Here is a 25,755-nt window from a genome sequence, read left to right on the forward strand (position 1 = left end):
GCATGCTTCGTATTTATGCCCTGTTTAATTGTTGTGATGCGAATTGCATCTCTCGGCATATGGCCTCGAATTGAAGCAATATTGCAACCCCACCAAGATGGACATCCTGCATTTAATAGATACGCCACGTAGGAGGCGTCGAACAGGTGACTGAGGCGGCTGATTTAGGTAAATGAGCCCGTAAAATGACGATCCTATTACCGTTTGGTTGTTCTTATCAAGCTGAAATGCCGTGGACCTTTATGGTATTGTTTGCGATTTATTCTCAATCTATGATCTTGCCTATAAGTAGGTGCCACTCCGAGATGACTCTATGATAGATGAAGCAAGCTCATTTCACGTGGCTGCCAAGTATTGGAACCATGGCGCCAATATCTTTTAAGACTCTAAATATTCTCTTGGCGTGTCTAACTTGGGGCGCGTTCCTCATCCAATCAGCAACATGTCTCGCCGTCAACAACCAACCCAGAGACACCCTCAATGACTTCACCAAGCGCGCAGATGACATATACTCCCTCGGTGTCGGCAAAGCTGATATAACTGGCCCTGTTGTCGAGCTAAACCTTATGGGATATGCCGAACTATCTCAGAAGGGAACAGGCCTGCGTCAAAGATTATACTCGAGAGCCTTCATTGTCGGCAACCCAGATAAGCCCAAAGAACGATTCGTCTATCTGGTCTTGGACACCCAGTCCGGCGATACCGCTATTCGCAGAGGTATTCTCGAGGGTATCGCAGCTCTTGGATCAGAGTATTCCGTTTATACTTCTGATAATGTCGCTATTACTGGGACGCACTCCCATGCTGGACCAGCTGGGTGGAACAATTACCTCATGCCCCAAATCTCTGCTCTTGGCTTGAACCAACAGTCTTATCAAGCCGTGGTTGATGGTGCCGTTCTATCAGTCAAGCGCGCCCATGAAAAAATCTCTAAAGGACGTCTTAGCGTTGGCAAGATTCGCATTGACGATGTCACTATTAACAGAAGTCTCTTTGCATACCAACGGAATCCAGCATCGGAGCGTGCGAAGTATGAAGATGAGGTTGACAAAGAATTGACCATGCTCACCTTCACCCGCGAACAAGATAAAAAGGTCACGGGAGTTTTGACTTGGCACTCAATACATGGAACAAGCCTGCATATGAACAACACTCTTGTATCTGGTGACAACAAAGGTGTCAGCGCCTATCTTCTCGAGCAAGCCGTCCAAGGCACTGATGGGGCTGTCGAGGACTTCGTCGCAGGTTTTTCGCAAGCCGCTGTCGCGGACACAACACCCAACGTTGAAGGGGCTTGGTGCGAAGATGGTTCAGGGAAGCAATGCGACTTCAAGGATTCTACCTGTGGTGGCAAGACAGAAACCTGTCATGGTAGAGGTCCATTTTGGGGCTTGAATGATGGTGGCACCAAATCATGCTGGGAGATCGGTCGCCGAGTCTTCAAACAAGCTGCCAAGTTGTACGATCAGATGAAAGATGGAGGTGGTACTGCAGTGACTGGAAACAGTGTTCTTGGCTACCACTCATTCCACGACATGTCCAACTTCACATTCGAGTTACCCAGCGGTAGAACTGTAAAGACATGTTCCGCAGCGTTCGGTTATGCATTCGCAGCTGGAACAACGGATGGCCCTGGATACTTTGACTTCAAGCAGGGCGACTCTGGGAATCCAGATGCAAGTCCACTCTGGGGAATAGTATCCAAATTTCTCCGCAATCCTACCAAAGAACAGGTTGCTTGTCAACAACCCAAGACAATCCTCATCGACGCAGGCGAAATCACGCTACCTTATGCCTGGGCTCCCAACATCGTCGACGTCCAAATGCTTCGCGTCGGTAACTTCTTCATTATCGTATCAGCGCCTGAGCTTACGACCATGTCTTCTAGACGTTGGCGTAAGAGCATAAGTGATGAGATTGAAGGAAGGGGTGTAAACAAGCCGATCGTCGTCGCTGGTGGGCCGGGTAATACGTATGCGCACTATGTTACTACGCCTGAGGAGTATGATGCGCAGCGGTATGAGGGTGGTTCAACAGTTCATGGAAGAAACAGTCTTGATGCTTACATCAACTTGACATCGACCTATGTCGGATATCTCTTGGGTGAGAAGGACGCTAAGAAACCCCCCTCCGGTCCCGAGGCACCAGACAATCGCAAGAACTCCCTCTCCCTCGTCACAGGCGTTGTATACGACAATCCCAAGTCCGGCAGCAAATTCGGCGCCATCATCAAAGACGTCCCAAAGTCAGAGTTCAAGATCGGAGACACCATCAACGCTACATTCGTAGGCGCCAACCCACGCAACAATCTACGTCTTGAATCTACTTTTGCCGCTGTTGAGAAGAAAGATGGGTCCAAGTGGACTCAAGTACGATCTGATGATGACTGGGATTTGGTGTTTGAGTGGAAGAGGGTTGATGGTCTGCTGGGGACTAGTGAGGTCACTATTTCCTGGGAAACAGGCTGGCAGGATGCGAAGAAGGTTGGAGCTGGGACCTACAGGATCAGTTATTATGGGGATAGTAAGGCGCCTATCACTGGGAGGATCAGTGCGTTTACTGGAAGGAGCAAGGAATTTGATGTTGTTTAGTCGAGATAATGTTAGTATCGATTGACTTTGGCTACCGATCGCAAGCTAAATAAGAAGAGGCATGATTCTTTTTGTCTTTCTACTGCATAACCTCGGCAGGAAACGAGAGGTATTTACAAAAATATTTCGAGGACGGCATCACGAATCAGATTCGGAACCGGAAAACACATATTGCTTTTGGCCAAAGCCTCTCCTATCCCAGGACTTCCCCAATGCTCGCATGTTGACTTATGGGTATAAATCAAGCATTACGCAATTCTTCAAACCACTGCCCGATAATCAGGATGTCATCGGCCATGGAAGAGGCCTGTTGAGAGACTTGACGACCCAGAGAGAGTACACGCGTATTGAAAGCCACGTCCTAGGTCAATGCTGTATGACATGGGGTACAATCGGGCGATAATTTAAGCATGAATCGGAAACCTAGTTCTGTCCGTGAATTTGTGGGTACGTATGATTGTAAGTGGACTTCACCGGTATCGGAACTCACAGAATAACCCGACTTTCTGAACTAGGTAAACAAAAAGCCGGGGAGATGTTAAGTACGTAGATTATCAAGGGCTTAGGAAAAATTACGCCAACGAAAGTACTTATTTATTGCGAGCTGGCAGTTCCAGGGTCCAGTGGAGAAATAGTCTGAAAACACAGAACATCACTTTGTTATGATGTCAACAGAAACAGCTAAGACGGTGGGGAATTCCATTGCACGAGCACGTAGGAACAGACCGCATAGCTTGCGATCGCCAATGTTTCCATTGTAACACTGGGTATCTATAACGGTTAGGTTATTCTGACAAGTACTTTCTTGGCACATTCCCGACTTAGTACACACTTTCCATTCTGGCTGGTACCAGGGTCCGGGTTTATGTCACTGATGGTGGAGTTGGATCCCACATTTAGCGAAGATCGATCCATGTGTTGAGCCCGCTCAATTGTTACATTACTTGAATACAAGTCGCCGAAGGCAAAAACACGAAGCCTAGTATGCTTTAGCATAGAAATGAGAAACTGTATGGCATAGCCAGGGGACGAACAGGCGTCTCGTAGCTATGAAAAGATGTGTATCTATTTCTGTTAGTAAAGGTAAACAAGACTGAGCCTATCACCGTACTCATCGTCGAGGCGTGTGTTGAAATTGTGAGTTTTAAACTTCCTTGATACAAAAAAGACTTTCGTATCCTGCACAGAGTAGTACGAGGTCTGATCCCCTACATATGGACCGTAAAATCCCCGGGGAATCTCCGAAAATAAACGGTAACTAACCTTCCTAGTCTAGTCTAGTCTGGCGTTTGGAAAAAGGACGGTGTCTGGAGATACGAGTATAGAGTGGCCCAAAGAAACCCTAGTGTAGATATGGAGACAACTCGCGGAAGCTATCAAGCAGTGGGACCAAGCCACTCATAATTACAAGGAAGAGATTCTCAGGCTGAAGTTCTTCTTATATGCATAAGAACTTCCGGCTTCAACGCGACTTCGTAACTATAATAATTTATTGAGTCTTATATATACTATGTAGATAGTATGAAAGTCACAGCTAAATGGTTGGACCCTGCCTTGGATCTCCAAGCGGTGGGTCCAAGCATAAGTGCACGGTGTTATGGAATTTTCCAACTCAGTCTTTCTGCTGACGCTTTGGTATTTACTAATTGTCGGTGAAGACAGACATCTAACTGCAGTTCGGGAAAGAAACATATGCCGAAGACCCTCGATAGATCGTATAGGAACGTTTGAACTTTCCAGGGGCTATCTTGTAAAACTTCTGGGCTCGACTGAGTGACGAACCCCGTATGATTTACCCTGCATTCTCGTCCAATGGTCCGGTGTAGCTCCACTTGATTGATATAGTTAAAGCTTAATTTTAAGCCTATTACAATACCTATGGATATGGACACATAGGCGAGACCATTCCGTTCCATGGTTCCTGAAACTTTATTTCCGGAAGCCATACAGGAGCCCTGTGCGACTCACTGGCTCTCCGACGAGGATACAATTTACGTCCGTTTCCGTCAGCGTCTAGCTTAGTTGATTCTTCCACCAACCGGATAATAGATTTCAACTCTGAGTGTTGCAGCTGAGCGGTAAACGATTTTATGACATTAGTACTTGTGTTAATCGGATAGACATAGAGATGAAGAGCTGAGATATTTATAAAAAGGGCCATTGAGCCGTGCCTTTTCAAAAAAAAAAGTCATCCTCAGTCACTCAACCATTCAGTCAATCACTCCAGCCAACACTGCATTTCCCTACTACGAAACTTTCAAACCATTCTAAAAATGCATTTCACTCAGGCTCTCGCTCCTCTGGCTTTCGCCACCGCCGCCTTCGGCCAAAACCTCAACATTCCCGCCCGAAACGGTGCTGTTCAAGTCCTCACAGGACCTAGAACTCTGTCCGGTGCCAACAATGACTTCAATAACCAGGAGTTCGAGCTTAACCGCCCTTGTGACACTGATGAAGACCTTGGCAGTGACGGTGCCGTTTTCATTCTCAACGACGGTGCCACTCTCAGCAATGTCATCATTGGAGTGAACCAACTTGAAGGTGTTCACTGCAAGGGCAAATGTACTCTCAAGAACGTTTGGTTCCGAGATGTATGCGAAGGTAAGCTAGATATTGATGTCCCACTGTCGTTCCTTGACTAATTGATGTTTCAGATGCTATTTCCATCCTTGGCAACGGTGATGCCCTGATCGAGGGTGGTGGTGCTCAGGAGGCTAAGGACAAGGTCATCCAGCACAATGGCAAGGGTACTGTCACTATCAAGGGCTTTACTGTCGTCAACGCCGGCAAGCTCTACCGAGGATGTGGCGACTGCACCAACAACGGTGGCCCTCGAAACGTCATTGTCCAGAACGTCAAAGCCAGGGGTGTTTCTAACCTTGTCGGTATCAACTCTAACTATGGCGATACTGCCAATATCTCTGGTACCTGCGGAAGTGGCGTCAAGAAGGTCTGCCAGGAGTTCAAGGGCGTCAAGAAGGGTGACGGTAAGAGTGAAGAGGTTAGCACCACTGCCAACTGCAAGGGCCAGAGTTCTCTACCTGCTTGTTAAATGCTTGATTGCATCTGGACATAAACTTGTATAGTGATGGTGAAAAGAGAATAGCGCTTATCGCACAGGCTCTCAACTACCTTTTTGAGAATAAGGTATCATCTAGAAAGTTTAGAAAAGCTAGAGGGGAGTGTAGAATTAGTGAGATATTAAATACGATTGAGCATCACTAATGAAGTGTGTGTATTTAACCGTATTTCGAAATACATCTATCATTCTTACCTAATAGACCGCTAAGTCAAATGCCTACCGCAATTGAATAATTGAGAAAGTTGATCTCTACACTAGTTGTCTTCAACATTGTAAAGCCTTCACAATTGCAACATTATGGATACAAGGTTTATTACGTATACTAATCCACTATTTCGATTATACAGGAAGACAAAAGACCTTTCATGCTTTTATTCTAGCTAGCCTTGCTTCCAGTTTCTAATGCAGCTCTATCATTCTGACACCATGTTCCGTCTCCTTACCCCGATAATATCCCTCGAATGAGGCCTGATAACTGCCAAGGACTTCTTCAGGTAAACTCGACCCCGTGTTCTCCCACTTCGAGACCTGTCCAACAACCCTACAGGTCTTACCCCCATCGATTGACCTTATCAGGAAGGGAACCGAAAGACCTTGAAACACACAAATCGCATCTCCAACAGCAGCAGAACTGTCATCGTGTAGAAGACTTCCTCCCGTTCCATTCTGCAGAACAAAACTACTGCATCCAATCAAGTTGTGCTGAATAATAGGATCTGTTACCATTCCAAAGGCTCCTTCAAGTTGCTGCTTGCTGTCATATCTGGTACCAAGCGCTGAGATTGGTTGGTTGTGCACCATGCATGTGTACGCAAGTATAATTCTTTGCAAGATAGACGGATCCTGGACCAATCGCTCCTCGGTGTATATATCTGCAAAATGGTGTTTAAGCCACTCACTCATAACTTCCATCCGCGTCACATGTCTTATCGCTGCGACAGGACTGATGATCTCCTGATCATATTGCAAAAAAGCTGATGGAGGCATGATACCAGTTTCTGGGTCCGGCTTGGTAGGACTGCTGACTGAAACACATTGACCAAGAATAATAGCCGGCAGCGTAAGGATCTTTCCATTTGGCGATAAATGAAAGTGCCCACCGAGGATGTTCCCGAGATTGGCCCTCGCCGTCCAACTGTTTCGAATATCTGGCGTCCAAGAGGGTACACCTACCAAGCCACCCACTGTACCCAAGTTCAAAGCCCGTACGTCGTTGGTTTCCCGAAGGATAAAGACAGTAAGATCGTGGCACAAGTTCTCCAAAGGCTTCGTATAATCTGGCTGTACAGCTTTCGGTAGAGGATCGCAAGCCAAGAGGCCAATCAGGGCATATAGACGATCATGAGCAACGGTAGCTTCAAGCTCGGTCGCTTCGCTCAACAACTTGAAGACATCAAGCGCGCACTGCTTCTCCTGGCCAATTTCGGCTTGGTCACCAGGACCTCTTTCTCGCAATATCCTTTTGTACATGACCTCAATTGCTTTAAATCTGACAGGGTTCTCCGCCATAAACGAGTAGAGAAGCTGTCCGTCTTCAGAAGGGTTCAGCATCAGAACCCAAGACTTGAAGAAGATATCGTACCCAAGCTCGTATTTCCCACCGAGCAAAATTGGGGATCTCTGGGCTAGGACAGCTTCTTGAAGAATCCAGATACGTCGAAACCAAGGACGATGACCGATGGACTTCAGCGCCTTGCGAAGCAGCTCAACCTCAGCTGCAATTTCTCCATCCAACTTTCCCAGCTTCATAAACGCCGCGATTCGTTCATCTTCCGCAGAGTCTTCATTAACCGGCGATTTGAATTCCTTCAATCTCTCAGCCAATTTGCGTATTGCCTCCTCATCTTCATTCACAACAGGACCTAGCCAAGCCAAGACGTGCTGACACTTTCCGTAGATATCCGACATGCGGGGAACCTGGACAGACTTCTCAACATTATCATTCTGATTGATACAAATAGCGTCAACCCATAAAAATGCCTGTTCTTCAGGACCGTTCGTGAATGCGTGGCGCCTGTATTCAAAAAGAGCATTGTAGAGATTCCTCGTGATGCTGAAGGGCTGTCCGTTGAGGAGAATCACAGCGGGGTTTTCTCGAGCGCCCCAGACGTAAGATAACGCCCAGAATGTTTGGCTTGCGGGGTTTTCAACGGTGTGGAGGTCAACGCTGATTATGTCGCAGGTTCCATGCTGTACGCGAAGGAGACGGATCTCGTCGGATTTGAGGGGTTCGTATGGAAAGGGTTTATTGGTTTGTAAGTCCATTGTGATGTGATAAGTTTTAGGTTTCCTCTAGGCTTCACTCTGTTTTTCAGCCACTAATATTAGTGCAAGCCCAGCGATCATCCTAGCAAGTCTCCACTGTATCCTATCTACCACAATCAGCCTAAAGAACGCTGAAGTCTTCCATAAAATTCCACGTATTAATCTCTTCAATCATTTATATCTCCAAGAAACACCTTTACCATCTGTACGGAATCTACCAATGATCGTTTGGGGTCTTTCCTTAAACCGTCCTCTCGATATAAGTAGACGGGTTGGCTTATGTCTTTTGGCTGGGAACAGCTTCGTACCGGATCCGTGGTTCGTGTCTATGTTGTTCATTGTTCTAGAATATTTAGAAACATGATAACTCAAGTGGTGATTTACAGCAGCACTTACCTTAGGTTCATAACCAATGAGGGGTACTTGACGGCGGTTACTTCTGGCTGCTTCATTATTATCGCGAATTCTCGCAATAACGTCGTTCCGGACCGCAGATCCGGGGTTTGCTTGAAACTGTATTGTGATAGGTGATACACTTGCTGCTGTGATTTGGCAAAGGTATCAGCTCTATGGCGTGTACGTGAAAACGTTTGGGCAATATGAACATGTCGGGCTGCTTACAAAACCGAGTTGCAACCACTCTCGGGGCGTCCTTCTCAAATTGTCTGAGTTTTTCTAGAACACTGGTGTACGTCTTGCTAGTCTTGCTGTCGAACTTGACAATTGTGTAATGGTCGCCATCAACAGGAAGCTTCTCTTCCATGGAGTCTGGCAGTTGAAGGACTGCTGAGTCAGGGTTGACTACCATAACACGAGGGTCCGTCCTCTCCCAGCACTTGGTATTGCTGTTCTGTACTAGTTAGTAATCATAATAGAGCCAATGTTCTTAGACAAGCATACAAACTCGAGATGCCTAGTCAGCTGTGTCTCATAGAAGCTGATGATCTTTCGGTCGCGGATCAGGTTTTTGAAATCCACCAGCTGATATGCCAGCACGTCAGATTTCCCTCCGATTTCTTGTAGTAGTGCGCTCCGCGGATGATTCAGTTTGACACCTAGCATCTTCTGGTAATCATCGACCACGAGGCCTTTATGCGGCACGCCAAACAGAAGCATCCCATAAGTGGCTCTGTGAAGCGAGGCAATGGTTGGGTGGTCGTCTTCGTTCGTTTGGATCGCTTTGATGAGACACTTTTGCTGTTACTCCAAATTATCCACGAATACTACAGTGGTCGGTTATCATGACTTACATGGGCAAGAATGATACCGCCAAAGCCATGGGCAACAAAATAGAGAGGCCGTTGTCTAGCCTGGAGTGGACTGTCAGGATAATGATCAAATAGGTGTTGTAGTGTGACTTGCCTCTTCTGTGCTTCGAACCTTCTTGAGCTCTTCCATCAGCTCTCTTCCATAATCAATGATCTTACTAGTACCATGGCTTGACGATAGAGAGTTGTATCCGTAGATCATCGTTCGGCAGTGTGGCAAGTCTTTGGATAGAAAGTCGCGTAGCCACATCCGTCCGAGTGGCCCGTTGCCTCTCCATGATTCGTATGCATGCATGTCTAGATCGGTTATTGCGATTATGCTTGGATAGGTTAAATTAGCAAACGTCTCCCGTCAGTAGACCTGCAGAATGTGCTTACTCTGCGGTAGTCCTGGTGCTATGGTCTGGTGTATACAACTGCGTGAACCCAAAGAAGTGTTGGTCAAAGTTGAGATCATCATGGCCCCCCTCAGTCTGCCATTCCTTCAACGGATCGGCCACCAACCCATGTAAGAAACCCGGAACGCCGTCAAAGAACTCTACCAATGCGACTCTTTGCTGCTCATCATTAGGAGAGGGCACGATCGCTGTAGTAAACCGGTGTTGTCGTTCATCGTCGGACAGATTCTTAATGATAATAGCCCTTAAGACCATATTGAGGTCTTCGCCAGAACGCTCAGCCCTTAGGCCTGTCACGCGAAAGATAGTGCCTTTCTTCTTGCCGAACATTCTTTTAGCGAGTGACGTTATTATACTCTCAATAATTGATGTAGTGAATACTGAAAATTATGTCGGAAGAACTGAAAACATTGTTCGGCTGTACTTGATCATTTAAAGGCCGTAAGAAGAATGAGAAACTGAGATCGGCTATGCAGGAAAGTTCGCGCGCGGGTGGCCTTCTGAGCCAGCGGCTAAACGAAGTCGTGGGGCCACTGATGCTACCTATAATAGATCCTTGCAAGCGGCAACCGGGAAACATTGCGATTCTTTTACAAACCGTTATCAAAATTCTGAGAAATTTAGACGCTTATGTGAAGTAAGCTCGTTAGAACTATCATCTTCTCTTCGTGATTTTACAGTCTTCTTTTCTTAGAAATTAATCGAAACACTACATATCTCTTGTGTTGTCGCGATGAACAGTGGCGGTAGCTCAAGTTCAAGGTATTGTACTTCTGTTACAAAAGGCCAATCATCAGGCCAAGATTAGGCGCGCAAGGCAATCCATGGCTGACCTATCAATATTTGTGGGCGCTTGCTGTAACTGCCTTACAAGAGCGGTTGTCTCATTGGATCGCTCGCCTCGCCTGGCTTCTTGGCCATGCATCTCCGATCATATCATACTCAATGTTGTCTCTTTTCTCTTCCGTCGATCTCGACAAAGCGGGGGCAAGCCGGACGCGCCCAAATACTCAAATACTGAAAGCACCTCAATTAAGGATAATCGAACCCTCACTACAATATCAGCCTCCACAATAGGTTTTTCTACCAGATGGACAATACGGTGAGTCAGCATGATCGGCAGTAAGGAATAGTCTTGGCTTATACTCTTAGGTTCACGAAATGAAACCCCCATTTGCTCCAAAGAATTCCCTCGTGCACAATGCTGCAGATGAATCCCTATACTTGAGCGCTGGAAAAGACACGCAGACATATCTCGAGTCAGATCTGTATACTCCTCGATTAAACAAAATTCATCCCTACCTATGGCTTTCGGGTCTTCCAAAGCCAGCCAGACCTCTGCATCGGCAGAGATTACTGCAAAGAACTATCTTTCCTACCGAGAACCCAGATGAACATTTGGTATGGCATGATGCATCTATTTTCATCAAGCCCATGCCCGAATACCTCCTAGACTACGATTTCTGGGAGCGAGAATTATGTGGGGGTCCAGAACTGTATAAAAGCGCTTTCGGCTTCCTTATATCCTATGCCTGGCTTGTCAGACATAAGAGTGACCTGCGCATCGCAATTGAAACAGGCCTGTTGCCAGCTAATATATGCTGGAATAAATGGGTTGCATTTGTCACAGACCTTAACATACTCTCAAACAACACAACGCCATATGAGATGAACCGGCGCTATAGATATGGAGAACTGCGCCTTTCTCGTCTCAATACCCTGCACCGTCTCGGACTAGCCGGCTTTTCTCTCAGAAGCCTTGTGTACGGCTACATGTCTGGCTCTATCCGCTACACGACATTCTTCGAACGCAACTTTAACTGGATTCTGGGTGTCTTTGTCTACATCTCCGTTGTCCTGTCAGCTATGCAGGTTGCTCTGGGTACGGAAAAATTTGGGAGTAACGAGAGTTTCCAACAATTCTCCTACGGAATAGCTCTTCTATCTATAGTATTTGTCTTTGCAGCCACAGTAGCTATGTTGCTAGTGTGGTGGTCGCTCTTTTGGTTCCATCTGCTTTCTACGAGACGGTACTGTAGGAAGGTGGCTTTACAACAAAGACAAGGAAGTTTTTCTGGGTAAATTTAGTTTGCTTAGGAATTTGAATTTATAAGGCACAACCAGTCTCAAGGATGAGCAGGGTGGAGAAGTGCACCATGACGCCGGTCTTTACTTGCCCCGGCTAGTCATGTCGCCTCAAGGTTGGTTAATGGCTACGCTACGGGGACGAGCGAAACCCATCCTGCTGAAGAGATCGGTTACACTATCCAGTCAACCCTTGCTGGAGTCTGGTTGATGCCGAGGTTGTTTTTGCTCTGTCAGCCCTATCTTCAACCACTAACGTAAATGACATATATAATATAGCTATGATGAATATTACTCCCTTTTAAAAAAATATATAGATTATCAGTTATTATACTTATAAAATTAATGCATTAGTGAAGTTCTAAATAAGAAAGTATATACTCAAGTACTTAGCATTTAACATATCTATATTATGTCATGAAATGGTGTGGCTGTATACGTGGCAGGTACAGTCATCGCCAATCACGCTGTAGTATCTGCATGCAGAATGTTTCGGGCACCAAATAAGAAATCCACTTTCTGAGAACCTGACTTATCTGCATCTTCAGTTCTACCCCGCTCTCCTCCATCTGTTCCCTCCACTCATTTGCAATCCGCCCGACCAGCAATGGAAGTACTCGGCGTAGCTGCCAACGTCATTGCTGTCGTTGACATCTCAGTCAAAGTATTACAGGTCTGCTCTGACTACGCCAAAGAGGCCAAGAATGCCAAGGTCGAGATCCAGGAGCTACGACAAGAGGTGGAGAATCTGCGTGACACTGCGCAAAAGGTGCAACAGCTCATTGAAAGTCCCCAAGGCACGAGACTCAAAGCATCCCAAGAGCTTCTGGGTAAAATCAAGGAATGTCTTGCTATCTTGTCAGACGTCAACGGGAAACTTCAACCTTCCTCCAAACACAGCTTCTGGAGACGAGGCTTCAGGTCGCTGAAATGGCCATTTCAGAGTGGGGAAGTTCACCGGATTGTTGGTCGTCTCAGCAGAAGTTCAATCTCAATCTCGCACATACTTCAAATTGACCAAACGTAAGAAAACTCTAATTTAATTGACCTATATGCCATCTACTAACATGTACAGTGGCCTTCTGCTTGACGCAGATAACAAGTTAAACAATGTAGAGTCTCAAATGAATAAGGCTCACTCTAAACTCGACAAATCCCATGTTAAACTGGACAAGGCCGAATCCGACTTGGAAGGTGTTGTCACAAAGTTGGATAAAGTCGACATTAGCCAGATCATGGCTCAACTTCCAGTGGCAGCTGGCGCGGCCCATGATTCGCAGGCCGAAGAAGACAACAGTATCTGCCTTAAGACCACTCGTTCAGAGCTCTTGCAAGATATTGATGATTGGCTCGAGAACACCAACACCGAGACTATCTTTTGGTTGCAGGGAATGGCCGGTACTGGCAAGTCAACTATTGCTCGTACGATAGCTAAAAGATGGGACGACCAAAACCACCTCGGAGCAAGCTTCTTCTTCAAGAGAGGTGGTGGCGACTGCGGCAATCTTTCTTGCTTCTATACCACCATCGCCTTCCAATTAGCCATTCGCCACCACGATCTTGCATCAAGTATCAAGGCAGCTGTTGACCACGATCCTTCTCTCATGTCTAAGGTGGGTGAGGAGCAGTTCGATAAATTGATACTACAACCAATTATGGGGTTACAGCCAGCCAAAAGGGAAACTCTCGTAATTGTCATTGATGCTCTGGACGAATGCGACGGGGACGAAGGGATTAAGCGACTTATCAGGATCTTTACCCGTACGAAGGATGTCTCGAATGTGAGAATGAAGGTGTTCATTACGAGTCGACCGGAACTGCACATTCGACTCGGTTTCCGCGCTGTGCCTGGCACCTATCAAGACTTTGTTCTTCACGAAATCCCCAACGACATTATCGAGCGCGATATACGTACGTTCTTCACAGAAGAATTAAAAAGAATACGGCAAGACTATAATCTCATGGCTGAAAAGGAGTTCCATCTGCCAGACACATGGCCAGGCCCCGAGAGGACAGCAGCCCTCGTCGAAAAAGCCGTGCCACTCTTTATTTTCGCTGCAACCGTGTGTCGCTTCATCCGGCAATGGATGAGCGCAGACCCCGAGGTCCAGTTGCAGAAGGTGCTGACCTTTGACACCAAGAGCCAGGAGTCAAAAATGAATGCCACTTATCTACCGTCGCTTGAGCAGCAATTGGAAGGCCTTTCAAAGCGAGAAGAGAAGGACGTTATTGACGATTTCCAACAGATTGTGGGCACTATTATACTTCTCGAAGCCCCTTTGACGGTTTCTGCTCTGTCAAAACTCATTGATGTGCCCAAAAAAAGTATTTACCATCGGTTGGAGGTTCTTCGCTCAGTGCTGAACTACCCTGAGACAGCAGAATCACCAATACGGCTGCTTCACCTGTCTTTCCGAGACTTCTTGCTTGACCCGGAGAAAGAGGGGATGAACAAATTCTGGGTCGACGAGAAGCAAGGCCATGGTCGAGTTGCTGCTGATTGCCTTCGTATTCTCAAATCCTCCCTTAAAGAAGATATATGCGGTCTCGTGGCGCCAGGAATTGCATGTTCTAACATTACAGCGAGCCGTGTATCTTCTTGCATCTCTCCAGACTTGGAGTATGCGTGTCGCTATTGGGTCAAACATCTCACAAAGGCTCAGGAGCTGACGTTCAGCTCCGAAGATATACTGGCATTTCTTGAGCACTACCTGCTCCATCTTCTTGAGTGTCTGAGCCTTATAGACCGTCTTTCGGAGATTTATATCATGATACAAGGATTGCAAGCTATCGAGAGGGTAATAATAATGACCTCCACTCCCAGGATATCTCAACTAATGGCAATCCAGGAAAACGAATGCCCCAGGCTATGCGAACTAGTCAAGGATCTTCGTCGCTTTCTTCGTACCAACTTCACCGTTGTCGACCAATACCCTCTTCAGCTCTACTCCTCACTACGCTACACTGTCCCATCTACAAGCCCAATGCAGCCTATCTTTACCAGCAGTACACCCGAATGGATGTCTCAATTTCCAGCTTCATCAAGCGGATGGGACCATCACCAAAATGTTTTGGAGGGGCATGAGGCTCCCATAGAGGCCGCTGCATTTTCCTCGGACAGTACACATATGGTATCCTTGTCAAAGGATGGTAATATGAGAGTCTGGCGCCTTGATACTAGTGAGTGTATCCGTGAGACGTGGATCGAGGGTGTGCCATTCGGCGTTCTCCCAACCATTGCCATAACGACTGAGCCGATATGGATATACTTCAAGGACCAGGAAAACATGCACTTGTGGCACGGAGAAACGGCGGAGTTGGTTGGGCAATACGCCTCGTTCGCAGACCAACGACACAAGCCCTGCTTCTCACAATGTGCCCGATATTGTGCTTTCATGGACACTTCCAATCATGTTGTTCTCCTCGAGTTGAAATCGGGTAGCCCTCCAGAAAGACTGAGTCTCGATGACTCGAGACTGGAGCATGATGCTCGTGAGGGGGGTAATATACCCTTCTTTGTCTTCTCCACGGACTCAAAATACCTGGCTTTGTATTCAAACTTGAGCTATAATGAAAGCTTGGTCTGGGATATTGCATCTGGCGCCTGCATCAAACATTACAGCAATAGGGCAATACCTGAACCAAGCACTGCCAAGGACCCCCTTTACCCAATATCAGTTATACTTTGTGCTGATCATTCCATGATGGTGGCTTTCAGTCCTTCTCATTCCGAGACACGGATTCAGATTCGGGCGCTCCCATCGGGAGATTTAGTTCAGATATTCGATGGTCACAAATGCAATGTCATAACTACTGCGTTCTTAAAAGAAGGCACGGTACTTGGGTCAAGCTGTACCAGAAAAGAAATCAAGACGTGGAACATCAAGACAGGGCAATGCCTGACCAGATTCGTACCGTTCACTTCAGGTGGCCTCATTAGAATCTCCCCCAGTTATGAGATGGCATGTTCCGTGCTCAAGACCAAAACTGTTAGCGTGGTATCGTACACGCCGAACGAGCGACCAAGAATCGCAGACGATTCTGTTCCGGGAATCGACCGTCTGATACTATCTAACGACAAAACCCTCGTTGCTGCAATTTTTAAATCAGAGGTAAGAATCTGGGACATCAAGACTGGAGACAGCATATTTCATCTTGGCAGTAACCATCGCGATCAAGCGTTTGAGGACCAGCCATCTCTTACACCAAATCTTCAACACATTCAACTTCCAATGGGGACCAGAAGGGCTCAATGTTTGTTGACAGGAGACATTTTCTTGGAATATATTGGTCAGGTGTTCAGCAGCTTCCGAACCTGTGTGGGTGCTTGTTCAGAAATCGCCACAGGCCCTTTTTCATACACTATTACTAGCCATCGAGGTATAGAGATTTCCCCCGACGGCTCCCTCATCGCTCTGATCTATCGTGACACAACACGCATCTCCAAGCTTGATACACATGTCACTACGCGGACCATTCAAACCCATGGGGAAAGTCATGACCTCATGTTTTCCTCTGATTCAAAATTCCTTACCATACTATCCCGCGAGTTCAGCAGATCTGGCGGGGTACATGATCAAAAGAGTCTACTATATGTCTTCGACATCGAAAAGGCCGACACGGTGGAAACAATCAAGCCACTGGGAGTGATCATCAATATTGTGGATATTTGCCCGAGCTTAGGCCTTGTTGTGTTACTCACGGGAGAGAAAGGCACAGAAAATGGTGTCCAGATCATCGATATCAAAACGAAAGAAGTGAGACATCACTTTACTCTTAGAACGATGGTTACTGCTGTCAATTTCGACAGTAGTTACACGACATGCATCTGGTCGGGACTACACCACCACAATCTGGCATTAAGTAAAGTCTCCACTGGGCAGATACTGACGCACGTGAAGATGGTTAACAACCTCACACGCTTCAATTTGACGGCTGGATCTGATCTAGTATCAACCAACATCGGCGATATTCAGCTTGATTGTCAGAAGAAATATACATGCTTGGACGAGTGCAATCGCGTCGGACTTGGACTTAGAGAAGACATGTCTTGGATTCTATGGAATAACACCAAGCTCTTTTGGCTTCCTCCGGCAATTCGTCCAATAGGTCATCAATCCTATCACGATAGATACCGTTTTGAGATCTCTGGATCGACGGTAGTGATACCTACGTTGTATAGAGGGGTCCTGTTTCTTCATTTCAATACTGAATGCTTGCTGTAAAGCTACGGTGGCTATGCTGCTTTTGTGGTGGTTGCTCTTCTGGTTTCATCTACTTTTTGCGAGACGTTACCACAAGAACATGGTTTCGAAGCGGAGACAGGATGGTATGGGTGGATGACAGGTTAATAATAGCTCAAAGCTCCTTTACCCTTACGGTAGAGACTCACGGGATTGCAAGCACCGGTGGATACTCCTCTCCAAATTTACCGAGACTAAATGGGATTACTGAAGCTACCGTATGCTCGGCCAAGCCAGTGACTAAGCCAATATGAGTTAATACGATCGAAGCTACTCAGTTGACTAAGTGTTCACATGAAAGAGACCGAGACAGAATGAGAAGCTCTTCTGCAATTTTCTAAGCCTGAGTTCACTTGTTCTTTAGGATACAACCTTCTGTCTTAAATCACAATATTGCATTTCCAATCAATGAAGATGGGCACATATAATAACATGAGAACTAACCTAGAGAGAACTCAGGTGACATGACACAAGAAGTGATTTATCAGATGAGCTATTTATCCCCCCTCAGAATCGCAACTGCCAAACGATACATCAAGCTCTTAACCCACGTGCTACGGAACCCGCGATAAAAGCGTGTGATTTCCCCTGCCAAGCCTTTCATCACAGTACCATTCTCAAGGATCTAAAACATCAACCGGTAGTCCCGTTATCTGTCATACATCGCCAATATCGTCTAGTCTGCAAAGAGCAGAGCTGATATCGAACCAAGACCCGCTAACACCAACTAGGAAGGTCTACCACCCCTGCACTGCAACCACCCACCTGACGAGTTATTCCCACCACTTTACCACCGTTCCACGCCTTTCCTTATTGGATCGGCGGTATTGCCGTGGCCAGTCTTGACAGGTTTAAGGGTCCTGAGTGGCTGAGGTGTGTAGAAAAAGTTAACCAATGATATATTTAATCACTCACTCAGATATGGACGCTATGTGAAGACCTGGTTGAATATTTCTGTCATGGAAGCTGAAAGTCCCAGGATTTATGACATCCCAAGAACAGGCCCCTTATAGGGCGTTCTCGTTATAGACTTGTAACTTATGCTATACCTGACATTATGGATTGATTGGTAGCCAAGTCACCGTTTTGATGAACTCTATTTCGTATCCACTGGTTTTGAAGCTGTTATATCTCCAAGATGTCGCTGTCGAGATGTTGTGCTCTTCACTCCTGATCAGTCATTCATTCATTCAGTACTTCGTTCATTTTCATCATGAGGACTTCGTTCTCGTCCATTCTTTTCAGCCTTTGGCTGCTTTGCCTTACCGTTTCTGCTGCGCCCGAGATTCGTACTTCTATTGACGAATCATGTGGTTGCACTGTTAAGTACATTGTTGTCGAGATGCCTCCTCAGACAGCTTCTACTACGGCTAAGACTGTTGCTACTGAGATCGCTGCTGCTGCTCAGAAGACAGAGTCAGCCAAGGCTAAGCCTACATCCGTTCGTCCCAAGTCGTCTCAAACTACCATCCACGCCTCCTCTACGGCTCAACACAACACTACCGCTACTTTCATTCCCAAGACTCCCAAGAAGGTTGATTGCAGTAACCCTGAGAATGCAGTCCCCAAGAAGAAGATTGTCATGTCTTATGGTGACCTGACCGACGATGAGGAGACTGGCGAAAACACCAGCAAGCCTCAGAAGCCGTCTGACAAGCCCTCCAACGGAACCTTCTCCGCCTTCAGCGCACCCAAGAACACCACTGTCAACAATGGTCCCAAGGGCTCCATCGACATGGACCTCGTTATGAACCACCCAGCTGTTGTGCTCGACTACATCGATGCCATCACCTCCGTGGACTGTTCCTCCGACTCTATCGAGGTCAAGTTCGGCAAGACTGATGCATTTGACAACGCAGTCCAGACATGGCTAGATACCTTCATCCTTATCACTGGCAACATGGGTAACTGCAAGGCTGCCAATAGTCAAGCATTCTACCTCGTCGATCGCGTTACGGCCGATAAGGGCCAGAAGTCTATCACTTGCCATGCTTCGGAACAGAAGCTGGAAGACATCGCTGGTATGTATCTCACCAACAATCAATAACAACACTAACGTTCGGTAGAAACATGCGAGATGTCCTTCAACTCTATTCCCGCTACCAAACTTCGCAAGCGCCTCAATCTGAACCCCAGTCTTTCTCTCGACTTTGGTACTGGCCTTGAGAAAGACACTGTTCTGTTCGCCGAAGAACCTTTTGTGAACATCAGGGCTGAGCAAGCAGAGTTCTCTTCCACCGTGTCGTTTTCCGGCCGTGCCAAGTACAACTTCTGGAAGTTCAAGGTCAGTCTTGAGTCATCTCACCAACTAAATACACACTAACAGGAATAGATGGAACATCTCTACTTCGATCTCGACACTCGTTTCAACGCCGGCGTCGCTTTATCCGCTGACGTAGCAGCCGCCTGGTCCCGCTCCATCCTCTACGACCCCGATACCCTCTCATTCACCGTCGTCGAAGTCCCCGGAATTCTCTCCCTTGGTCCCGGAATTGGGTTCGCTGTAGGAGTAGACGTTGATACCTCAGCTGCAGTATCCGCACACGTCGGCGCAGGAATTTCCATCCCCGCAGGCAACGTCCATCTCGATGCGCTGGACGGTAGCAAGAACAGCGCTACAGGCTGGGAACCACAATACACATCCTACGCCAACATCAGCGAGAGCGTGGAAGTTGGCTTGAACGCACGTGCTTCGGTTACTGTTCAACTTACTTTCAAGTTGCTTGGTGGTCTTGTTGATCTTAGCAGTGGTCTTACAGCTACACCTGGTATCTTGAACAAGTTCAGCTTGAGTGCGGTCCAGGAAGGTCATTCTTCTAATGATGGTGTGGGAGGATCTGTGCATACCCCTCCTGGTGAATGTGGTATGTCGCTTAAGTCTGACTTTGTTTTTGATCTTGATGGATTTGCTACGAGATGGGCCAAGGGTAACCTATACCATGTTGAGGTTCCTATTACGGATATGTGTTATGCCTTTTAGTGTAGGACGGGGTTGTTAATATCTTTTCTTTTCCTTAATTTATTACATAATGACACCTCTTGAAAATAAAATCGTGAATGTGCATCTTTGAATGGTCAGTTTACCATTTGCATCTCGCTTATAAAATCCTTTGTTGGTTCTTGGACTGGCGACGCTTGGCACCCGTTTCGGGAGCGAAGACAGGGTTGAGACATGTTGGCCGACGGACTTTAAGATTATGATCTGATCAGGTTTCCAGCTTTGTACGGTGCCGCTTCGCGCCAGGCAGTGCATCATATTGATGCTGCATTCTAAAATATTTTGTATTTGATGCATGTCCCCAGTTGTGTTTATGACATTTTGCTGCGTGATCTTATCAATCTATTCATTAACTTGACTGATCTTCGCACAAGGGTTCATGGTCCATGATCAACTTGACTGGGATGTCCATATGCTGGCCGTTAATCTTGGGCCTAGACCACGGTGGAGAAACCCTCGTGTCATTCATGATACAGTTTACAGGCACAGCACGGATCATGCACATCCCAAAAAGGTTCCTCGTGCTTTTTGAGTTTCAACAGACCGGGCTATCGCCGAGAGCTTTGGCTAAACAAGGTTAGCCTTACCGCTGGGGCCGCATCAATTCCGGTTGGTCCTTGGCAAGACTTCCTCACCATGGTGAGCTCCTGGGATGTTTTGATGTCAATCATCACTGAAGACTGTAGGATGCTGGCGAATAACACATATCAATAGAAATCTAAGTTGCAAGTACGCGACGCGCCATGGCTGTGCATGGGTCTTTGCTCTGACTTCGACGCGTCGTCGCGTAACAAGCGCGCTAGCTTGCACAACATACCTAAAGATTTGACGGTATGACTACCCTGTAGATAGAACACAGCACATTGATTGATGTAAAACATGGCCGTCAATATCTATTGATATGAGTAAAAATAGCATTGAAGGTAGTTTCGAAATTCTAGATATATGAGTGTATTTCATAGTCAACTACATAAGCTCTCACTTTATGAAGGTGGAGGTACAATGGATTTACATTAATTTGATGTTGGATGTGTTCTGAGACAGCTCTCGTGATGATTTGAAGACGGTCTTATCGCTCAATAAGATAAGATAAGATTCAAGGCTCTCAGTGGCTCGCTAAAGAAGCTCACTCAACACGCTGCGTATACCCGCTCTATTACCTTCGTAGTTATGGTAGTTCCATGTTTCTCGCTCAGTCTGGACTTGACATTTAGGCTTGAAAGACTGAAAAGAGAACCAGTTTCTCTGTTCTCGGCGATGATCGTCTATTTGACCTTTACGCCATAGCAATTAATCTTTCGTTAGACGGACGAGTTGCCCATTTGATCCAGGGTCCATAATGCCACTCTCGTTTAACATGAATTTTCTTGGCTAGGGCTGACTGTTGGCTGCACGTTACAATGGCTACGTTACCATTTTAAGCAGGTAAGAGCCAACAGTGAAGTGAGTCACCCGGTCAGAGCTCCAGTCGTGAGCTGTTAATTAAAAAGATAAAAGCTCTCTACTGTCGCCAGAATCCCAGTCTTAGCTACTCATCCTCACTTTGTTCGTTCATTTACTATTGTGATCATGGGTTGCAGTTCTTCAACCCCAGTCGGCGACGACCCACGCGCCCCTCGACCAGCCAAACAAAACGCCGAGCCGGAAAATGTCACGATACCTGAAGTAACATGGGAGAAAGATGAAGGATGGTCCCATTGGATTTGTGCAAAGGAGCAACAATTGATTGAATCCGGACGACACAATGAACTGCCTTGGCTATATCAAGAACTCATGTTCAATGGTGCTCGGGCATATCTCGCTGTAAGATACCCTGAATGCGAGGGCAATGGAACAATTGAGGATATGGGCGATACTCATATCTGCATGGGTGCAGGCGCTTGTTCAGGAAATGACAAGTGTCAAACTCCCACGAAGGACTACATGGTTCTGGACGCGTCGTTTACGGGTATCGTGCATTCTATAACTCTGGTGGTAGCAAAGCCCCCTCAAAAGCCCACGCAGGACGACCAGCCGTGGCTGGTTCCGGGTAGCGAACTTGACAGCAACGAAATAGCCGCCGCAAAACATACTCTGCTGGAAAAACTCGCGTCCGCGAGAGCCATGGGCATGAATCTCAAGCACGCACTGATCAACATTTTTATCGGCGCCGATCTCATAACGTGCCGTTTCGACGCTTCACCCAAACCGCCAACTATCAATCCCTGCAACGAGGTATGGCCACAATTATTGATAGATACGTTGGAAAGTATGCGAAAAGACACGAAGAAAGCACCCAATGCATTTCGAGGTCTTTTTGCACCGTGTTGGTTTCGACAGACTGTTCGGGCCGCCACGAATGGATTCGAGGGAAGTACAGTCTGGGATGAAGGCCCGTTGCCTTTTAAACTTCCTAATGGGAAGATGTATCATGAACCAACGAGAATCCTTGTTACAAGGGTTTATGAGAACATGGTTGAGAGAGTTGAGGATATCCCATTTACTGCGACGCCGCCACCATTTCCCGGCCAGGCGGACGAAGAGTCTGAGTCAGTGACACTGGTACGGAAGGCTGATCCAACCAAAGACCCTGGTGGTATCGTTAGGATTGCTTTGATCATTGGAATCAGCAAATCTGTTGTCTGGCCAAAGGTTGGAGACTACGTCAAGAGTTCGATAATGCGAGCTGGAGAAAGGGCTGTGATGGAGTATGCGACCAGTCTACATGCCAAGGGGGTGCTGGAACGTTGCACTATTCGCGTTTACATGGGTACAGACGAAACAGTCTTCAAATTCGTCGGCGATCCACGAAGTCTGTTTCCGGAAATGAGAGCACTTCCGGGTCCTCATGATCTGGCTATTGAAAGCGAACCAGCCAACCAAAACCCCACGCTAGACGAAAATCTAGCAAGAGATTTCAACCTCAAGCTTTCACTCCTCCCGAAGCATGATATCATGGGTTCCGAGAGTCAATTCCAAGCCGTCAAGAAATACGTGGCCGAACAAGCCAAGACCAGATCACCAGATGAACTACGAGCACAACTTATAATAGTCTCTCACAGAATGGCACAAAGGTTTCTCATCAACAACTTTCCCAACTGCGAGGTCTCAGATGAAGGTCCCTTCCCGGTCATCCACCCCGACGGAAGCCAGACTTTAGATGAGGACACTCGTCTCATGGTAGCGCGGGATAGCAAGCAGGAAGTCGTGGCAGCGATGAACATCGTTCCCTATCCCGGCGACGAAGCCAGTCTCTTTGGTGACAAGACTTGGATAGATACGCCTGAGATGAAGCTGGCTGACGATAGGCTGCTTCGGTTGTTGAAGAAGTGGTATGCTGAGGGGAAGGTTTCCAAGGTTGATTGTATGGCGCAGACTATGATGGCTAAGGATGCGACGATTTATAGGTTTGATGGAGAGAAGTTTGAGGATTATAGTGAGGAGAGGATGAAGCAGTTTAATTGGGGACTATAAACGCAGCTTATCATGAATTGAAAAGTGATATGTTAATAGCTAGTATAATGAGAATTTGACATGTACGAGCTTGCATGTTCCCCTCAACGTTAGTGTTGGTGAATCCTGGCTCTCTTGAAAACTGTTTAACAGATTTTTCTACCTAATCACGCCGTGAGCTGACAACCTAAGCTTCTGTAAGCTTCTATTTAAGGCATCTGTTGGTCCAGCATCAACAAGGGTTAGGATCAATTCACGCGACATGTGATGATCGACTGATTGATAAAATCCAGTCCCCACACAGTCTTACGGTAATGACGGTAAGACAATGCATAGAGGATATTCGCAAAGGCGTACTCGACAAAGCAACACTGTCAACATTGCTGGTTGAGAACCTTGTTAGATAGCAGTGACCTGGTAATATCCCGTACGATGGGAATCAAAGAAAGAAGACCTGCTTGTGATGTCGCATGGTTAGCAAACTTAAACACCTATCCTTAGTAACATTGTTTCGGCAATATCGGCACTCTTCCTTGCTACATAAAGTCACCATGAAGTGATACACCAAGTGTGCATGTGCATCGGGGCTAGGTAGAGCTTACAAGGGTCACAGAGCAGCTGTTTCCACACATGTTGGGTCAACCATGAATACTTGTCGTGCCAAAGAGGTCATGGTGTTAGCTTCATCAAGGCCTCCGCTATTTGATAAGTATATAAAGCGTCATGTGTAAAGCAGTGCTGTCAGTCCTTCAACCAGTTCTTCAACCATCGCCTTCTTTACCATAGACACTGCCAAGTTTCAATCAGCTCCAAATACAACTCCTGACACTCAAGTTTGCAAGATGAAGTTTGGTATGATCTCCATTATATCTCTAAGGAGCTGAACTATTGCTGAGTACTCAACCGCAGCTCTTTCAATCCTCACAGCTGCCTTCGCAAGCACTCTCGCCGGAGCAGAATACACGGTTGAAATCCCCAAGGACGCTGTCTGGGTCACTAGCTGGGACGAATTCCACGCCGAAGCGCCCAAATTCGACCAGTACCTTAATGAGAAATACGGCGGCTTTGTCGTTGAGGTGAACAAAAAGATTGTTCTCGCAACCGACGAAGAAATGACCAAAGTCTTCATGACTTTTTCAGCAAGATGGAAGCGAAGGACGGTGCCGAAGATGAGGGAGACCAGACCCCCAAAAAGCGCGACGGGGATCTTTTTGCACTCCGGAGACGCAAGGACAAGTGCTCCCATAGCCGCTGCTTCAACCATTCCCTCTGCACCACTTATACGGGTTGCCATTATTGCCTCAAATATGAGTCTCAAATCTACAAGCGAGGTTGGTGCATTTGAAAGAGGGTGCAGAGAAGTCGCTCAGTGAAAGGTGGAAGAACGATTTGTTGAATAAGGCTTTGCGTATATCTTCCGATGTGTCACCGTTAAAACCTTTGTAATCTCAGCTTAATCGGTCCTAATGCAGGGCTTTCACATGTTTGTGAGCTGTCTGCGTCATTTGTTGGTCCAGTGATTCACAAGGATCAACGTCCACTAGCGTGATGTGTAACTACCAATTGATTGATAAGAGGCACTTCTTCCACCCATGCCTGTTCCGCAAACAACTTCATCTTTCCTGTCAATCAACTGGTACCGGCGATTGAAAAATGTCACAAACGAAGCCTGAAGAGGAAGAACAGGCGGAGCCGCAAGGTTGTTGCTCAAACGAAGGCATCGAATACAAGAATCTCTCACCAGAGCAAAAAGAAGTCAGCGACATCCTCCGTCGCATAGAATGCGACCCTTACGCAATGGCCTACACACACCTCGGCGATGACGGAGTTGTCCGCCAAATCGATGCCGATAACAAGATTCTTCACGCCGAGCCTTTACGTCCAGCTTTGATCAAGGGATTCCTGGATCGTTTACCCTACGATGAGGAAGCAGAGAAGTCCTTGCGGGGCGTGGACGGGACCAAAGTGCCTAAGGAGCAGTGGTATAACCCCCCAGAGGGTATCATCCCACCGCCGGCCCCTGAAGAGATTAGGAAGGAGAGTCTGGAGCTTTTGGAGAAGAACAAAGAGAAGGTTGATAGGATCAGGCAGAACTTGAAGGATGGCGTTTACGAGGAGCGACGGGTTGTCTTGGTATCGGATCATAAGATTCTCTAGGTGCAGCAGAACATAAACATATACCAGCGGGAGGCAGCAGCTTAAGTCATATCTCTCTATGTAAAGTTTCTTGTACTCTATATAAAAAAGGTTTAAAACTCAGCAGATTAAATAGAATGTCTGCTTAAAATAAGAATCCAAGTTGTGAGAAATATACGGACTGATCGTATTTCTACACTAGTTAGAACTTTTATTGGGGGCGCAGAGCCAGTTGCTCTCTCTAGCAATGCTTTCTA

The 25,755-nt window shown here is 46.7% G+C and overlaps 9 protein-coding genes across 9 annotated transcripts; 7 read left to right on the forward strand and 2 right to left on the reverse strand.

The window, feature by feature from the left end:
- Positions 1–337: 337 nt before the first annotated feature.
- Positions 338–2,632, forward strand: B0J16DRAFT_306166 (Neutral/alkaline nonlysosomal ceramidase). The gene has a single exon (XM_046124783.1). It carries the CDS (start codon positions 363–365, stop codon positions 2,589–2,591), a length of 2,229 nt encoding a protein of 742 aa, XP_045980810.1. The 5' UTR covers positions 338–362; the 3' UTR covers positions 2,592–2,632.
- A 2,232-nt stretch (positions 2,633–4,864) lies between these two features.
- Positions 4,865–5,643, forward strand: B0J16DRAFT_321160 (pectate lyase; the record flags this gene model as incomplete). The annotated part of the gene is made up of 2 exons (XM_046125618.1): positions 4,865–5,192; positions 5,246–5,643. The coding sequence occupies 2 exons, from the start codon at positions 4,865–4,867 to the stop codon at positions 5,641–5,643; spliced, it is 726 nt and encodes a 241-aa protein (XP_045980811.1).
- A 409-nt stretch (positions 5,644–6,052) lies between these two features.
- Positions 6,053–7,584, reverse strand: B0J16DRAFT_343605 (uncharacterized protein; the record flags this gene model as incomplete). Its single annotated transcript, XM_046128072.1, has 1 exon — positions 6,053–7,584. One exon carries the CDS (start codon positions 7,579–7,581, stop codon positions 6,073–6,075), a length of 1,509 nt encoding a protein of 502 aa, XP_045980812.1. The 3' UTR covers positions 6,053–6,072.
- A 399-nt stretch (positions 7,585–7,983) lies between these two features.
- On the reverse strand, positions 7,984–10,013 carry B0J16DRAFT_343608 (uncharacterized protein). Its single transcript, XM_046128073.1, has 7 exons — positions 9,585–10,013; positions 9,301–9,526; positions 9,189–9,248; positions 8,839–9,129; positions 8,560–8,788; positions 8,335–8,480; positions 7,984–8,281 (listed from the first exon to the last, which is right to left on the reverse strand). The coding sequence occupies exons 1-7, from the start codon at positions 9,932–9,934 to the stop codon at positions 8,216–8,218; spliced, it is 1,368 nt and encodes a 455-aa protein (XP_045980813.1). The 5' UTR covers positions 9,935–10,013; the 3' UTR covers positions 7,984–8,215.
- Positions 10,014–10,694: 681 nt separating this feature from the next.
- Positions 10,695–16,798, forward strand: B0J16DRAFT_321163 (uncharacterized protein; the record flags this gene model as incomplete). Its single annotated transcript, XM_046125619.1, has 7 exons — positions 10,695–10,706; positions 10,757–11,486; positions 11,556–11,682; positions 11,729–11,805; positions 12,238–12,712; positions 12,765–16,446; positions 16,640–16,798. The coding sequence occupies 7 exons, from the start codon at positions 10,695–10,697 to the stop codon at positions 16,796–16,798; spliced, it is 5,262 nt and encodes a 1,753-aa protein (XP_045980814.1).
- A 1,282-nt stretch (positions 16,799–18,080) lies between these two features.
- On the forward strand, positions 18,081–19,991 carry B0J16DRAFT_343613 (uncharacterized protein). Its single transcript, XM_046128074.1, has 3 exons — positions 18,081–18,953; positions 18,999–19,216; positions 19,265–19,991. The coding sequence occupies exons 1-3, from the start codon at positions 18,146–18,148 to the stop codon at positions 19,910–19,912; spliced, it is 1,674 nt and encodes a 557-aa protein (XP_045980815.1). The 5' UTR covers positions 18,081–18,145; the 3' UTR covers positions 19,913–19,991.
- A 1,444-nt stretch (positions 19,992–21,435) lies between these two features.
- Positions 21,436–23,487, forward strand: B0J16DRAFT_343614 (uncharacterized protein). Its single transcript, XM_046128075.1, has one exon. The coding sequence runs from the start codon at positions 21,500–21,502 to the stop codon at positions 23,381–23,383; it is 1,884 nt and encodes a 627-aa protein (XP_045980816.1). The 5' UTR covers positions 21,436–21,499; the 3' UTR covers positions 23,384–23,487.
- A 466-nt stretch (positions 23,488–23,953) lies between these two features.
- On the forward strand, positions 23,954–24,962 carry B0J16DRAFT_343616 (uncharacterized protein). The gene is made up of 2 exons (XM_046128076.1): positions 23,954–24,214; positions 24,272–24,962. The coding sequence occupies exons 1-2, from the start codon at positions 24,205–24,207 to the stop codon at positions 24,733–24,735; spliced, it is 474 nt and encodes a 157-aa protein (XP_045980817.1). The 5' UTR covers positions 23,954–24,204; the 3' UTR covers positions 24,736–24,962.
- Positions 24,963–25,680, forward strand: B0J16DRAFT_343617 (uncharacterized protein). Its single transcript, XM_046128077.1, has one exon. The coding sequence runs from the start codon at positions 25,016–25,018 to the stop codon at positions 25,517–25,519; it is 504 nt and encodes a 167-aa protein (XP_045980818.1). The 5' UTR covers positions 24,963–25,015; the 3' UTR covers positions 25,520–25,680.
- Positions 25,681–25,755: the final 75 nt, after the last annotated feature.

This window comes from Fusarium flagelliforme (assembly GCF_020744385.1).
Source record: "Fusarium flagelliforme strain FIESC 12 MPI-CAGE-AA-0113 chromosome Unknown B0J16scaffold_5, whole genome shotgun sequence".
Lineage (NCBI taxonomy): Eukaryota > Fungi > Ascomycota > Sordariomycetes > Hypocreales > Nectriaceae > Fusarium > Fusarium flagelliforme.